The following is a 16,507-nucleotide window of genomic DNA, read 5'->3' on the forward strand; positions in this document are numbered from 1 at the left end:
TCACAACTAAAACTTTGAGAAATAGGTTGTTTTTTACCTGCCCCTTACAAAAAAAAGTAGCCACAACACTGCTGCTGCTGCTGGATCTCTTTTCTCAACAAGTGAAGATGAAAAGTGAAACTGTGACAGCCACACTACACCACACCCAATAAAATCCAAAATACCGTACATCATTTCACACTTCTCCTCTTTGTTGAACTAATAAGTAAACCACAAAACATGCTTTGTGCCAAGAACATTTATTGCCACTGGTCATTGCTGACCACAGGAGGAAGAAGTTGGCAGCTCGACTGGACTCGCAGTATGCCAGAGACATGTCATCATGCCAAGTCATAATGTGATCAAATCTGCCTTTCTTTGCTTTGCCACGCCTACTCTGCATAGCCACTGTAACTTTCTCTGTCTCCATCGCTTGTGGCATTGCCGTGTGCAGATTCGATTTTTTTTTATGCCAAGAAACTACAAAATGCTGCATTGCAGGCCCCTCACAAACAAATCATTAACTATTTTCTGGTTCTGTGCAAAGAAAAGCACAACCTAATATGGAAAACTAGTATTAAGTAACAAATATATAGCCCCATTTCCTTATTATGGTGTACATTTTATTCAATAGCTTTTGGGGGTTTTTCATTATTGCCATAAGTTCCCTTTCAGTTCAGTTCCCTCAACAAAAACCTGTATTAGTCCAGTGGAAGTCTTCATGCTACATTTCAGGAACAACCACAACATTTAATATTGCCCCTCTTGACGTATCCTCAGTATTATTGAAGTAACTCTATTGACAAAAAAAAAAAAAAACATGCTTTACCTCATGGCCAAAAATGAAAGAGTATTTCCTTCCCAATGCTCCCTATTCTCAATGAGAAACAGAATTTAAACAAGACATTATGCAGCAGTGGACAAGTCTGCAATGAACCCTGTTACTTTGAATTTGAGATACAGGATAACAATAAAACCAAAGCAGAAAAGGAAATAACACGTCTGTCTAAAACATTTGCTCTGTCAACAAGCAAACAGCCCATTTAGTTTTTCTATAATGTACCCTGCTCTAAGCATTGCATTTGCTGTCAATATTTAGTCAGGCCTTAAACAAAACTATGAAAAAAGATGTGAAGGAAAGATGCCAGGGTGTCATGACTCTCCTGCCCTCAATTATGTACTTCTATTTTTTTAATGCAAGTTAGAGTAACAATCTGTTTTTTATTATATATGTACTCAGTAATCACTGAAACTAAATTAAACCCAGATCAATTTATCGTTCGGCTGATCTTATCGGCCGATATTGGCCTGTCACAGATATATCAGTGCATATATTGATATGAATGCTTTTATTAAGAAGTAATAATGCAGTGAAAATGCTCAGGTCAAGTCAAGTTATATAGGCAGCATTTTATATATATTTGGTCCATTGTTTTCATTCAAGTTAAATATATATAAAATACTGTGCAAAAGTTATAGGCAGGTGTGAAAAAATGCTGTAAACTAAGAATGCTGTCAAAAATATAAATAATAATTGTTTATTTTGATCAATTTACAAAATGCAATGTGAGCGAACAAAAGAAAACTCTAAATCAAATCATTATTTGGTGTTACTACCCTTTGCCTTCAAACCAGCATCAATTCTTATAGGTACACTTGCACAAAGTCAGGGATTTTGTAGGATTATAGTCAGGTGTATGATCAGCCAATTATACCAAACAGGTGCTAATGATTATCAATTTCACTTGTAGGTTGAAACGCAGTCATTTACTGAAACAGAAACAGCTGTGTAGGAGGCTTAAAACTGGGTGAGGAACAGCCAAACTCTGCTACCAAGGTGAGGTTGTGGAAGACAGTTTCATGTCACAGGTCATACACCATGGCAAGACTGAGCACAGCAACAAGACACAAGGAAGTTATACTGCATCAGCAAGGTCTCTCCCAGACAAAGATTTCAAAGGATCGTAGACGCAGTGGCACTTAGTGCAGCAGATGAAAAACACATCAAGCTTATTTCCCTTCGAAATCGGAGGATGTCCAGCAGTGCCATCAGCTCAGAACTGGCAGAAACCAGTGGGACCTAGGTACACCCATCTACTGTCCGGAGAAGTCTGGCCAGAAGTGGTTTTCATGGAAGAGTTGCAGCCAAAAAGCCATACCTCCGACATGGAAACAAGGCCAAGCGACTCAACTATGCACGAAAACATAGGAACTGGGGTGCAGAAAAATGGCAGCAGGTGATCTGGACTGATGAGTCAAAATTTGAAATATTTGGCTGTAGCAGAAGGCAGTTTGTTCGCCGAAGGGCTGGAGAGCGGTACAATAATGAGTGTCTGCAGGCAACAGTGAAGCATGGTGGATGTTCCTTGCAAGTTTGGAGCTGCATTTCTGCAAATGGAGTTGGAGATTTGGTCAGGATTAATGGTGTCCTCAATGCTGAGAAACACAGGCAGAGACTTATCCATCATGCAATACCATCAGGGAGGCGTTTAAATTTATTCTGCAGCAGGACAACGACCCCAAACATACAGCCAATGTCAATAAGAACTATTTTCAGCGTAAAGAACAACAAGAAGTCCTGGAAGTGATGGTATGGCCCCTACAGATCCCTGACCTCAACATCATGGAGTCTGTCTAGGATTACATGAAGAGACAGAAGGATTTGAGGAAGCCTACATCCACAGAAGATCTGTGGTTAGTTCTCCAAGATGTTTGGAACAACCTACCCGCAGAGTTCCTTCAAAAACTGTGTTGTATTGATTTGATTTAGATTTCTCTTCTGTTCATTCACTGCATTTTATTAATTGATGAAAATAAACACTTACATTTTTGAAAGGATTCTTAGTTTACAGCATTTTTTCACACCTGCCTAAAATTTTTGCACAGTACTGTATGTGTGTATATATATATATATATATATATATATATATATATATATATATACACAGACACATTTGTTCTTATGTTTTTTATTTATGGTTATTTATTTTTATAGTTATTTTAATTAAGTGAAGTTTACCATTTCAGTGCACTGATGTCATTTTGGACAATAAAGTTTATTGTTAAACTGTAAAATATCCTGCTTTCATTACATATCTTTTTAGAGATATGTGTTTACATCTATATATCAGCCGATATATCAATATAAGAATTTTTTTTACTCCCTTATATAGAATGGCTGCATTTCTATCCTTATTCTGGTCAGATGTTCACTACATGTTAAATAAAAATGGAAAAAAGTCATTTCTACAGCAATCTCAGAAACTGTTATAAGTTACACAATTTTAAACTTCATTTAGATTTTATTGCCATATTCACTGGTGTCAGTGAATCATTAAAAATGAAAACATGTCTGACAGACTGACTAGAAATGATCAAATTGATTAAATTAAGTGAATCCTGTGGACTCGACACCAGCTTCCAATTCCAATATTGCACAAAATGCAAATACTCCTACAATATAAATCATAATGGCCTTGCCATACAGTAAAAGATAAGCCATACCCCTACAAGCCTGCATGTACTCTAAAGTCCCATATTCCTGATCTATTTATAATTTTAAGATTAAAGGCCATTAAAAGTGTTTGTTAAACTTTTTTCCTCTATTCTCCAGTTTCTGTCCATAATATTATAATATATTATGTTGCAGTCTTCATGTAGCATAACATAGCACGTAGCATAGCATAGCATTGCACACACAAATCCATACAACAATAATCGTAATGTCATTTGTTTAACTAACTTTTGACCGGGGTAGATCACCATGGTAACCTATGCTGCAGGTTAATTTCAGAGGGGACTTTCTTAAGTTAATTATTAAATAAAACTGTATAGAAGGATCTCCACTGCAGATGGACAGGTCCATTCTCAATGTGTTTGTGTGAAAGAGAGAAAAAGAGAAAGAGAGAGCAGGGCAAGGAGTGGCCTCTGCCACTTCTCAGTCATCGCAGCGGGCATGTCAAAGCTTGCAAACTAGCAAGTAGCTTGCTCATTGGCAAACATTGTGTAAATAAGCAACCTGCACTTTCTCCATCAATTTACACAACATTATGCCAAGAATCACTTCATTTTTGCTTTAAACCAGAAAATATAATCAAGATCTTCTCCTCCTCAAACATGTACTCACAGCAGGTAAACACTAAACTTACTGGCTCACCAGTAAAGCACTAATTCTCTGCCAGACAAATTTCACCCTCATCTGCATCATACAGTTTTTTCTTTTTTTTTTTTTTTTTGTGGAATCCCACAGTGGTTTTTACAGGTTTTCAAGAATGGCCAAACTAATTTCTAGTTTTTCCTAGACTGTGCCCCAGTAAAATTTGAGCACCTCACAATATTATTAAGATATACATAATTATTCTGCTAGGATTCAACATCTCCCTGCCTCTGCCCCTACACACCCATAGTCCACCCACACAGGTGTTTTCACTTCTGTTGACTGATTAGAACTGTGTGGGCGTGTACAGACTGTGCTTGACTGACATCTCCCTCAGTCCTCTGTTAAGTCTGTTGCAACTGTAGGGAAGGGACAAATTACACTGTTGTAATTTCTGTCGTTTTTTCTTTTTTTACATCACACAATTCCCAGAATAGCTTCACCCAGCTTCCACTAGACCTGAGGTCTAATCAGCCACAGTTATTATAAACACCTGTGTGGGTTTGCAAGGCCTTTGAAAGACGAGGCGCTCCAACTTCACTTGACAGTAACGGCTAGACCTTTTACCTTACAATAGGCCTTTTTCGCAGGAAAATCACAGGTGTCATCATTAACATTACTGAACTCTCTATGCCTTCACGGTAGCACAAGATTCAAACCCACACCACTTAGCTAAGTGTTTACCCATCCTTGCTCTTTACTATGTTTACTTTCCACCCTTTTTATTTGCGTATTCACATTTTTTCAGTGTGAACTTTATGCACCACATGACCCCATCAGAATTTCCAAGAACACTACAAAACAAGTAGTATCCATGGTATGTACACTAAACCCCAAAGCAAAGCTAAAGCTTCACATTTGATGGATGTGAAAATCAGTCACGCAACTCTACACCTGTCAGTGATGATTCAAAATAATGATTCATTATTGTCTGAAGTCTACAATTACTGCTCACTAAAAACTCTTGAGTGTTTGGTATGAAGGGAACAGTGAATGAGTGATTTCAGACAAAATGCCAGATTCCTGCTGGTTTTCACTGTAGACATAATTAGAGACTATTTCACACCTGCTATGCCCAGTGTATGGAATTAATTAGAAGTGCTCTGATCTACATATTCATGGCATCAAAATTTACAAAAGAAATCTGTTTGGGGTGGCTAACCCTGTGTTGCTGTAGTTTGTAAACATAGTAAAGTCGTTTCAGCGTAGGAGAGGAGGTAAAAACTAAACTTAAATGAAAACCCCATGACATTATTATGATCTTGGATCAGGACCATCTGTTGTCCATCGCCAAACTTTACTGAGCCATACTGTGCCAGTGCATCAGTATTGTTTTTCACGTTAGTGAAACTTAAAGTAGAGTAAGAAAGCCATATATCGGCCATATTTATATTCATGGAAAACAAAAAAGACAATTTCTCCAGATTATTTATCACAATTTCTCGAGATGATAAGTAATTATGGGGTTTTTGAAAATGAGTGTCAAGTTCACTTGATCACACCTGATTTCAGCCTTCAAGATCATTGTCATGACTGTTGGGGGAAGATACATAACTGAGCAGTAAGTCGAGGCATAAATGTGTCGTTTCATTGGCTGCAGTTATGGGTACTCCTTGATGTGCCATTCTTAGCTTAAATCAGTTACACTTGTCAAGACTCCATCTATGCATGGTGGCATGGCACTCTTTATCTCTGATAAACATTATCATTAATAATAGAAAAAGACCTTTTGCTTTCTTGCGATAGCAAGTTGATTATCTCATTGTCTCAAGATAACAAAGCTTTTTGGAGATAATGAGATAAATTAACCCATTAACACAAGAAAACTAGCTTTGTTATCTTGAGATATGGGAATAATTAACGCATGATCTCGAGATAACATCAGTGAAAAAATAATAAAAAGTAAAAGTAAAAATTAGAAAAAGTATAGCTATTCTCAGCTTCCATAGCTGAGGCTGCAACTTGCTCTCTTACATCGCTGTACTCAGTGTGTTGTGATGTCGCACTGTTTTCTCTGGGACTGATTGAGTAAGCCTCAGAAATATATTAACTGGACCACAGAGGTGTAAAACACTCCATGGTACTGAGTGACATGCGTGATGCAAAAATACACCAATCACTGAAAAAAACAACTTGACAAGCAAGACAAGTAAGTTGTTTGGCTGCGGTATAGTTAAAGCCAATATGGGCACCTTTTTGCTTTGAAGGCAGGAAGTGTATATTTAGATCCTCCCTGCCTCCCTTCCCTCAAGCTCATTCCCCAACATGTGTCGCCCATGATGATGCGGTGCCTAACAGAATGAAGCATACTTTGCCTTAAGCTTTGCGTAACTATGCCTAAAGCTACCACAGGCACTGCAGATGGTTAATACAGGCAATCTATATTTAAAAGCACTGCTGACATTTACCTTTGTTTTTAAGGCAGTCATGTCTGCTGCACATCACCACAGCTCCCGATGACAGTGGAAGAAGTGTGTTTTTATCAGATTACCTTGCATTAGACAGCGCAATTTATCCATATTTGGGTGGCAGTGCAGCTACCGGTCAAGTTAACAAAAGCTAATTTCACAAATACTGTAACATAGAACAACATGAATGCAGGCACACACGGCTCAAGAATAATGCACATGTACTATCAATAACTAAAACTAATTCCAAACAACAATCCATTACCCGGACAAACTGAGCACAACCCAAAATATGACTGAACTTCAACAATCAATAACCACTATCATAATGCTGATCAACAAATCAAACCATGCGGCTGCAAATACCACACACAAACACACACACACACACACACACACACACACACACACAGTACACTTCATGAAGAACAAGAGAATAACAGCAGCATGCTGCCAAGCTAATGTTCAGTGCAGCACAACAATGCAATATATAATTTTAAGAGAATGACTTTGTCCTCTAAATCCTACACAGATATTGCCAAAGGGGGTCAGGAGCATCTGAATGGGCTTCTGTTCATCTCATCATATTGCACACCTTCTTCAGAGTCTCATTATTTAAATTGTCCATAATGTGTTGTGCAGCTTTGTGAGCACCTGTGTGTTTGTGCTAAATATATTTTTCCTGAGACAGTAGTGTTGTGTTCCTCTTTTCTCCACAGTACACGGCTATAGAAGTGTGTTGTTTACCTGACAATCCAGTCCATTATGTCTCAACTAACTGGCCCGGAGTGGTGTTCCTCCAAAGTTAGCATTGGAAAGTTGCCCAGCTGTCCATGCTAACGTCCTCATCCTGCTTTTGGCCAGGAACAAGTGTTGGTCGTATTTGTCTTTGCTTCCAATGCCCTTTAAAAAATGAAAAGGTATATTTTGTTAGTGGGCCGTTTCTGCCCCCTGCAGTTTGTGCATCCATCAGGTATCTAATCATTGTTTTGGTACTTCTGCATTGATAATCTGCAGTTAGCTCAAGACACAGATCTGTTTTTCACAAATTTAATTACAGCCCAAAATTTCAAAACCCCAGCAGGATATTTCACAACACCTACCGCTTTTTGAGGACATCTCCAGACACGACAAAGGGTCCCCCGTCGAGTTGTTACAAAAACATTCCCCCTGGGGTGCACAAACAACATTTTTTAACCTGTTTCGCCAAAAGATGGCAGCCGGAAGTAACATGTCTGAAGATACGAGAATCCTGTTCTCCTCCGCCAGCTAATAACAGCAGATAATTTAGTTACATAATATTATTATTTATTAGTCCTATTTTATATCCAATTATTTTAAAACATGATATATAATATTATATTCATAAATTATTTGTAGCATACAATATGAGCAAGATGATAGTTTCCGTTTTAATTGTATAGGAAAGTCTGTGAAGAGGCTAGAAGTGTCTTCATAGAAATACAGATACAGAAGTACAGGGTAAATGGCTAGATAGATAGATAGATAGATAGATAGATAGATAGATAGATAGATAGATAGATAGATAGATAGATAGATAGATAGTTTTTGATATTTGTGTTATTTGTGACGTGTATATTTTTTAAGTATGCTGTGTAGGCCTAGTAAAGAAATACTAAAACAGTGTTTTATGATAAACCAAACCAATACAATATTGCAGTTACAGCCTGCTGCTCGCACAGTTTCATGATTGACATTTGGTTATAAAAACAGTCAGAAATGCTAAATGAGGCAATGAATATTGATGATAAACATACAGTATGAAAAGAAGAATAACTCACATTCATACTTGAATGCATGGAAATGCAATGTGAATTGAAAAAATAACCAAAACATCATAGTCACTTGCTTTACTTGACAAAAACAATACAGACTTGTCATTACATGATTTACCTGTGATACCAAAATTATTATAAAAGGCTTTCTTCACCAAAGACATTTTGACATGTCACAAAAGGAAAATCACAGGTTTAAGTAGTAAAACTAATGGTGGTTTAGATCCATTTAGCTGCTCTGCTCCCATGTGCATGCTGTCATGGCTTACATTTAGCTATGAGCTATTGTAAAAGACACCTAGATTGTATAAATGGGATATGAAAATAACATTATACTATGTGACTCAAAAAACTACTGTACATCTCAACCTGGTTCCCAAGAAAATGCATTCACTTTAACAGAGTACAAAGGTGCGTTATCAAACACTTACTGACATACTATGGCAGTAAACAACAATTCATTTGCATGACAATTGTGTGCACGGTGGTAAAAGAGTGGATATGTTATGGTTTGTCTGATTTGCTTAGAGTCCAGATAATTTAGTTGCCTGTGCTCCAGCAAATGAAACTCATCCACCCTGTGACAAAATGTTGAAAGGATGGAAAATGTATACCTGGAAATATCAATGGGTCCAAAAGGTGCCCATTGTGAGGAATGGCTCTTACAATAACTAGCTGGCGAGGTCTGCACATTTCTTATTCCATTTGTAATTTTTCACTATAACACACTGGACAATGCAACTGTTGCAACAACAGCATAATTACTCATGGAGAGCAGGAGTTATGTAGTTTAATTTATCATTTATGCAATTATAAATGTTTCCCTTCCTTGTATCAATGATGCATGGGTGTTTTTAGGAGTCATTGTGAAGGCTTATTATAATTAACCATTCTTCTCAAAGCAAACGATGCTTATCTATAATTATATCTGTGTTATCTGTGGCTCCATTACAGTCTGTATGTACAAACAAATCATGATACATATTACAACAACATATATCAAATTACAGGATATGTTAATTTGCAAAGCTTCATATATAATCAAACATTATTATCTGTCCCCTGTATGTTCCTGTATTATTTCCAGGCTGCTGGTTGATGACTTCATGGGCTGAAGCCTGGGATATGGGCTGCTGTGTGTCATTTACACTACTATCCCATCAATCTGTGTTGTGTCACTGGTTTAGCGGTAGCATGCCCAACACCTCCATTATTCCATCAACAACCTGTCAGTGCAGAGGAGGTAAAAAACAGAGGCAGCAAGAGATTGCACAGGAAGAACACAGGCAGCTCCAAATTACAATACTGATGTTTTTGTGAAGAAAAAGCTTCATATGAGTTATTACATGCCTGAGAGAAGTGGAGTGGATTTAGATTTTAAATAGGAGGGAAAGGAAATACTATGTTGTCAAAGGCTTGCTTCCAGGGAAGCAAACATCAAACGTGAGCATGACACTGGGTGACAATGTACCACCTAAGGGGGGGAATAGCAAGACTTTTAAGAACTGAAACTTTAATAACTCAGGAATGACTTACTTGGTTTTGACAAGAAGTGCTCTATTTGAAAAGGTATGGCTTGATAGGCAAGAATGTTCCTGCTAATGTTCAAGACTGAAATTCAACTGGATTCATTTATTGACCAAAAATAACTCCCTCCCAGCTGCAGTGTTTCCTCTGCCACAGAAATGTATTCCTCCTGTCTGGGTGGATAAGAAGAATCATGTCTAGCTGCATGCATCTTGCAAGAACTTTAAAATAAGTTTGATAAGCCCAACCCTGAATTAATGGCCTAGATTCACACTACAACTCATGGTAGTTATCAATCTATATGGGTCTACATGCAGCAGCCAAAAGCATAGACCTACGAAGAGACCCTTTCGCTGTAAACATTTTCAGTCTCAAATAAGACAAGTCTGTGCCAAGTTGAGCCCTTTAGGGCATTTGTTAGATTATGACCGGCAGATTATTTGAGGAAGTAATTGTCCCCAGGTGTTATGAACATCCCAAGCTTATTCTCCACCCCCATGATGCTCAACTGTAGAGATTAGGCTCAGAGGAAAATCTCTTCCCTCAATGGTAGAGAGGGAAAAAAAGACGTCCAAAGAGGCACAAACGCACTAAGTATGTGTAGCCAATCAGCTTTCTGCTTTGCTTGAGCATGCTGGCCCTCTGGGCCCGTTGATCCAGGCAAAGAAAAGTCCTCTTTTTCCCCCCAGGACCTGTAATACCTGCATGATGAGTGCCACAGAGCTGCCAGCTGCAGCAGCCACACTCAATCCCACCATTACAAGGCACCACACACAGAGCACAAACAGGCCTGAGAGCAGCCAGTGTAAAACACACTGAAGCTCTTTACAGCCACCTGCTGTGCTTCATGTAATACAGCATTTTTGCATGGACACAGTATATTAAATGAAAAGCTATTAATCTGTATGTGCTGTTTTGTCAACATAAATAAATAGCTAATATGAATAATTAATGATCTATCTAATGGCAAATTTCCCCACTGTGGGACTAATAAAGGACGATCTTATCTAATCTTAATTGCATATTGAATTGTTAACACACTATTTTATAAGTAATTTCCTCATAATATCATATATCATTGTGCAAAATCCGAGACAGTTTAGGTAGTGGTGATGAGTCTATAAACTGTTGCTTTCCAGAGGAATTCTCTAGAAGAGACCAAACTACATATTAATTCATTGTTGATTTATTATCAAATCACTTTGTCCTCCATATATTTGATTGTATGCTTAAATTTAACATTTCTCTATGTTCAGTTGACCTGCTGTGCACCAAGACTCAATTGTAAATCATTGATTAGAAGTGTGCCATTTAGGAAAGGTGGGATCTATAAAATAAACCTAATAAACAAACATTAAAATGTGGCCCAGACACAAAAACACATTTTATTCTTACTTGCCAGGAATACTAGATGGTGGTGGGAGATATAAAACAACAGCCTTGAGCTGTCAAGGGACTGAAATTGCATGTGTAGAGAGTTCGTAGTGTAGGCCACACTTGTGTATGCATGACAGGTCAAATGTCTTCCAATGCAGTAAATCTTATTTTATAGTTTCGTTTTTATAGTGACTTAATTAAGTATACAAATGTCAAAGGTCCAGACTTTGCATTTTGAATGCAGACATCAATGCTGCCTTGGATCTGCTGTTTAAATTATAGCAGCTTCATTAGTGGATGAGTGCTTGTCATGAACAATTTGCATCTAGCGTGTCAAATCGCCCATCTCAAGGAGAAAGCAGCATCACAGTGGTTCAGAAGATGAACTGGGATCCATTCTCCATGCTTTCCCATTAACACTGGGACGGTTGTCTTACGTGATTATTACTTACTGCATACAACAATTAGCTGTGTGGTCTCTTGTGTGGTTTCATTAATACAAAATGCTGCTCACACACAGCAGTGAAATGACTCTACTGCATAGGTAAATTTTGTAATTAATCTATGAATAAGTCCAAGATAATAAGATAAATGAAAGTCGGTCTAGCATGGTTTTTTTTTTCTTTTGTGGCATAGTCATTCATTTTATTTGCACATTCAAACATACTGATGTTTCTTGTCTGCCATTTAAGAGTTTTAAGAGATGCAAGTTTGTATTTTATATTTGGTTAATTTGCCAATATTTTTTGAGCATGTAGGTATATATCATGTACTATACAGTGCACTATACCCTGGACTCCCATACACTGTCTTTGGGCATTTGCTCCTTGATTTAGGTTCATATAGTGCATTTTGATCATTACCTCTCCTCTGTGCCTTTTTTGCTTAGGACTGATTCATCTTTACAAAGCTTGCAGGTTTTTTGTCGCTGTAACTGGCTTAATGTCAAACTCCAGAAAAACCTCAAAATACATTCCTTCTCCCATCATTTTTCCTGTTAATTAAGATTCATCAGTGCTAATTCACTACGGTAATTTTGTCACTTAACTGCTGGAATGAAAGATTAGTGTGTAGACACCCCACCTCTTTAAAATATGCACAGCAGGAAGTAGAGAAGCAAGATAATTTTTTTTTTTACTGCAATTACACGCAGAATAAAAAAACACAGCCTGGCCAAACCTCTGGACTAAGTAAGAGTAGATTTGGACTGCACATCACAGCAGTCAGTGTTTGAGCAAAATAATGTCCATTGATGTCTGGCCTTAATCATTTGAATTCTGGTAATACAGCGGCTTCACCTGTGACCTTCATCAGTTTGTGAAGGATACATTTGATCCTTTACTTCAAAACTAATGAAGACTGTTGGCACTGGCGGCGTGCAATTTTACCTCATAGGAGATACCACAGATGATGATGTGGGGTGAAAACAAGGCAGCAGAATGATGTATTACCTGAGCGTATGGCATTCATTTACTAGTAGATGTGTAATATCATTCTTTGCATGGTACCCTGCAATGAAACCACCACTTCGAAAATGAATGTGAGCAGTGTGTGACAAATATATATTCTAGAACAAGACTTCTGCTTTTTAATGAGAGCAGGTAGCACATGCACCTACCTCTCACCCCTTATAATCAGCTCTTGGTTCAATGTGGGAGCCAATGATTAATACAGCAGACGTGCTGCACTTCCACACCTAAGTAACAAGTTGGAAACTTTGTCAGTATGTATTCCACCTTCTCAGCACGTGACTGATGAACAACTCTATTATTATAATCATCTTGATTCACACCACGGCTGAAAACACAAATGATGTGTGAAGGTAGGTCTATGAACACCACATATCAAAATAAGTTTGTTTAATTTGAGCATAAAGAACTTGTACTGTGCAAGATCAGTTAGATTACATATTATCTCATCAGTGTAGTTCAGTACAATTGTTAAGACATGTACAGCAGGAATAAAATAAATAAGTACAGTGCAGTGTAGGTTAATACAGCCAGATAGAGTGAAGCAAGTCTCATTGTTCAGTTCAGTTATGAGAGACTTGCATTAAAAATATATTTAGTAGTTTCTTTTAGTCAGTTGTTGTTCTTCATTCCCACCAGGTATCCATTCTCCGTACACGTACTCTCTGCTTATAGTGGTATTCTTTCAGGTGCTTTTTCAAAGCATTTGGAATGGGAAGCATGTTAATGCCATCATAGGTGGTGCAGCTGCTTATGACCGCTCTGCAGATGTGTTGCAGGCTGAAGGGCTGTGTGCGGTGGATGGGGTTAGACAGCAGGGGCTCAAAAAACATGCATGAGTTGGGGTCCTTGTAGTGTTCCAGCAATCCTGTAACTGTGGAAGCGTGGAAGACACTGGGATCGTGCACGTCAAAGCTAAAATTGTGATTCCACTGTTCAATGCGTGCATGTAGAGAGCGGCCGTAGCGGCGGAAGCTAACGGAGAAGAGGTAGTCTTCCTGGGCAGAGTCACGCAGGAGAAAGGTGCCTTCGGGCTTTCCCTCCAGCAGCGTCTCTGCCTCGTAGCGGTCCATGACCCCCCAGTAACATGGGAGGTTGGTAATCTGCAGCAGGTCTGGAACTAAACAGTGAATGTAATCAATTTGAGTGTGAATGCGGTAGCCATCTTGAGATTTGTGATGCTCAGTCTGAGGAAGTATGGCTCTAGAGGGCATGTTGGTCACTGTAACCTCTGGGTCAACCACAGGGTCAGAGATAGTATCACAGGTGTGGACAGAGGCGGATGCTGAGGCGGATGCTGAGGCTGATGTTGAGGCTGATGCTGAGGCTGATGCTGATGCTGAGGCTGAGGCTGAGGCTGAGGCTGAGGCCACCACTTCATCCAGAGTGTCCAAACAACTCTGTAGTAGCAGCTGGTGGTGCTGCTGCTGTCTTTGGAAAAGAAGCTGCTGTTGCTGATGAGCAGGGGCTCTCTCAGCCCCGGCTAACTCATTCATACCATGAGCCAGCTTAGGGCCATGCTTGTAGAGAGGGTTAATTTGGGCCGTCACCTCAAATGTGTGGATTTCTGCATTGGGTGGTGGTTCAACACCTTGTTCAATGCTAATGCGCCTGCGCTCTCGTAACCTGTCATCTACATCCTCCACCACAGTAGCCATGGCTGAAGTTGGGGCACTGCACACTACTGCAGAATCCAGCATGGGAGGCTGGGTAATGGGGGCTGTGTGTTGCTTTATGAGATACCACTTCTGAGCCAGCTCTGATCCTACAGGGAAAGGGCAGTCATCCAACATCAGCTCACTGAGATGGATCTTCCGCCTTGAGGAGGCACAGGCGGTTGATGATGAAAGAGCCTGTGGAGGTGGTGTTGGTGCTGCTGCACTGTGCGTCTTTATTGGAAAACACTGCCCCATTGCATCTTGGATTTTTTGCCGGAGAGTGCGACTGCTGCTTGACCCCCTGCTCTCACCATCACTTGTTGCAGGTAACTCACTGACAGAGCTGACTGTTCCCAGCCCTGGCCTGGCTGTTACCCGTTCTTGCCCTAGTAAAGAGGCAGCGACTTCCAAACCCTGCCATCTCCAACTCTCCTTCAGAGGAGAAGAGGAGGATTGGTCCCTGGTTTCTAGGTCACTTAACAGCTCACCATACTCAAAGCCATCACTGACAGGCCGCTCAGCAGCTGGTTCATGGCAGGCAAGGCCTTTTTTCTTCCCCTTTCCGCCTTTCCGTCCAACACCTGTATCTCGTCTTTCCTCTGACCGGCTCTGTCTCACTTTGGGACGGGCCCCCCTCTCTCGATCTTTCCCTCGGTTCCCTGATTCTTTTTGTAGTGACATGATGGATTATATGGTGAAATGGCAAAAGTTGCGCCGCTCCAGGGACTTGCCAAAAGATAACTTGTAAATGCAGTTAGCTATTAGCAGGAAGTCTCCCATCCACATCCCTTGTATGAGACGTAATTATCATTGTCTATGCATTGTGGCCACAGACTTTAGAGAACCTGCAAAATAAAATGAGAGATCTGCTTAAATGTTGAAGTTATTGGAAACACTTACTTCAAAACATCAAAAACTGATGCAATCGGAGACAACAGCTCTGCTTAAAATTCTGCCTTCATGAAGGTTGTAATGTTCATGTTAAAGCTGTTTTAGGTATATTAGGCAACTAAAGGAAAGAAATAACAGCCAACACACGTCCAACATCCAGTTTCATTTATCAAACCACAGTGTTAGTTCTGTGGCCTCCAGCTCTAGGAGAAAATTGTCTGTGCTGTAAAGCTGTCTGGGTCCAGCCTGCATTAGTTTATCTTAGCTTTCAGCAGAACTGTAAATGGAGTCCATTCTTACTCCTTAAAACCTAGAATATCCTGCCTATTATTAAAGCACACAAATGTCAGACAGTCAGAAACAGGTAAAAGAAGGTTGACATAAATGTGATGCTCTTTGCTCTGATTTCATACGATTTGAAGCGTCCTTTAAGTCAAAGTTACGTTAGACCCATCTTTTTTTTTTTTTACCGTAAGTTGCAACGGTGACAAACTCAAAAACCAGAGAGCAATTGGGTTTCCCTTTTTGAAAACAGTCTATAGGCTAGCTACAGCTTAGGGACTGTGATTAAAAAAAATAAGTTGACAGAGAACTACAACAATTTTAACCCAGTTGTTGTGCTAACCCAACTTCCTCCTTTTGACTCGAAAAAGATCACGATCCCAGCAAATGGGATGTGGCTGTCCTCTCACAAGTCACATTATCGGGAGAAAGTAAATGACCAATTAAAATTAGAAATGTAAACTTTTTCCACTGCAACTGAAGGCAGCTAGCGTTAAACACTCGCAAGATGTCAAATGTCTTGAGGTAAACCGGCGACTCAGTCATCCCTTAACAGTAAAACATACCAAGTGATAACATTAACGTTAGCTTCCAAGCTAGCGTCGTTAGCAAGCAGCTGTTTACGGCCGGCAGGCTAAGTTAGCAAGGCAGCTAGCTATCTGTTAACTTGGGCACTTTTTCCTGTAGGAAGAAAGGTTAAATTGTACTTATACCTACTTATATCTAGCTTTCCCGACAACACCATAAACTGTAAACATACCTTAGCAGTTGTTATCAAGTTTCCCGACTGAAAAGCTTCTGTTTCTTCTAAGATGGAACTAATGACGGGAACAACAAGGCGGCTAGCTCACATTAGCTTGATAATTGAACAGCTGAAACCGTGCAACCCGGATGTAAAAAGTAATTGGAGTAATTTCTTCGATAACGTCGGAACATAACTGCGCCTTTTACACCACAAACGACA

The 16,507-nt window shown here is 39.4% G+C and overlaps 2 protein-coding genes across 3 annotated transcripts in view; both read right to left on the bottom strand.

Moving 5' to 3' along the window:
* Positions 1 to 7,956, bottom strand: part of lrfn1 (leucine rich repeat and fibronectin type III domain containing 1) — a 157,301-nt gene extending 149,345 nt beyond the window's left edge. For both annotated transcript variants that reach the window (XM_056373503.1, XM_056373502.1), the window contains exons 1-3: positions 7,929 to 7,956; positions 7,647 to 7,713; positions 7,291 to 7,446 (exon numbers count right to left, since the gene is read on the bottom strand). The gene's annotated coding sequence lies outside the window, so the exon portion shown is untranslated. The remainder of the gene's footprint in view (positions 1 to 7,290; positions 7,447 to 7,646; positions 7,714 to 7,928) is intronic.
* A 5,131-nt stretch (positions 7,957 to 13,087) lies between these two features.
* Positions 13,088 to 16,466, bottom strand: socs9 (suppressor of cytokine signaling 9). Its single transcript, XM_056373151.1, has 2 exons — positions 16,304 to 16,466; positions 13,088 to 15,215 (listed from the first exon to the last, which is right to left on the bottom strand). Exon 2 carries the CDS (start codon positions 15,049 to 15,051, stop codon positions 13,339 to 13,341), a length of 1,713 nt encoding a protein of 570 aa, XP_056229126.1. The 5' UTR covers positions 15,052 to 15,215; positions 16,304 to 16,466; the 3' UTR covers positions 13,088 to 13,338.
* Positions 16,467 to 16,507: the final 41 nt, after the last annotated feature.

Source organism: Seriola aureovittata, chromosome 4 (assembly GCF_021018895.1).
Source record: "Seriola aureovittata isolate HTS-2021-v1 ecotype China chromosome 4, ASM2101889v1, whole genome shotgun sequence".
NCBI classification, from domain to species: Eukaryota; Metazoa; Chordata; class Actinopteri; order Carangiformes; family Carangidae; genus Seriola; species Seriola aureovittata.

What these genes read in the sequence shown, in the direction of transcription:
- socs9 (XM_056373151.1), bottom strand. Translation starts at nt 15,051, where the DNA reads ATGTCACTACAAAAAGAATCAGGGAACCGAGGGAAAGATCGAGAGAGG.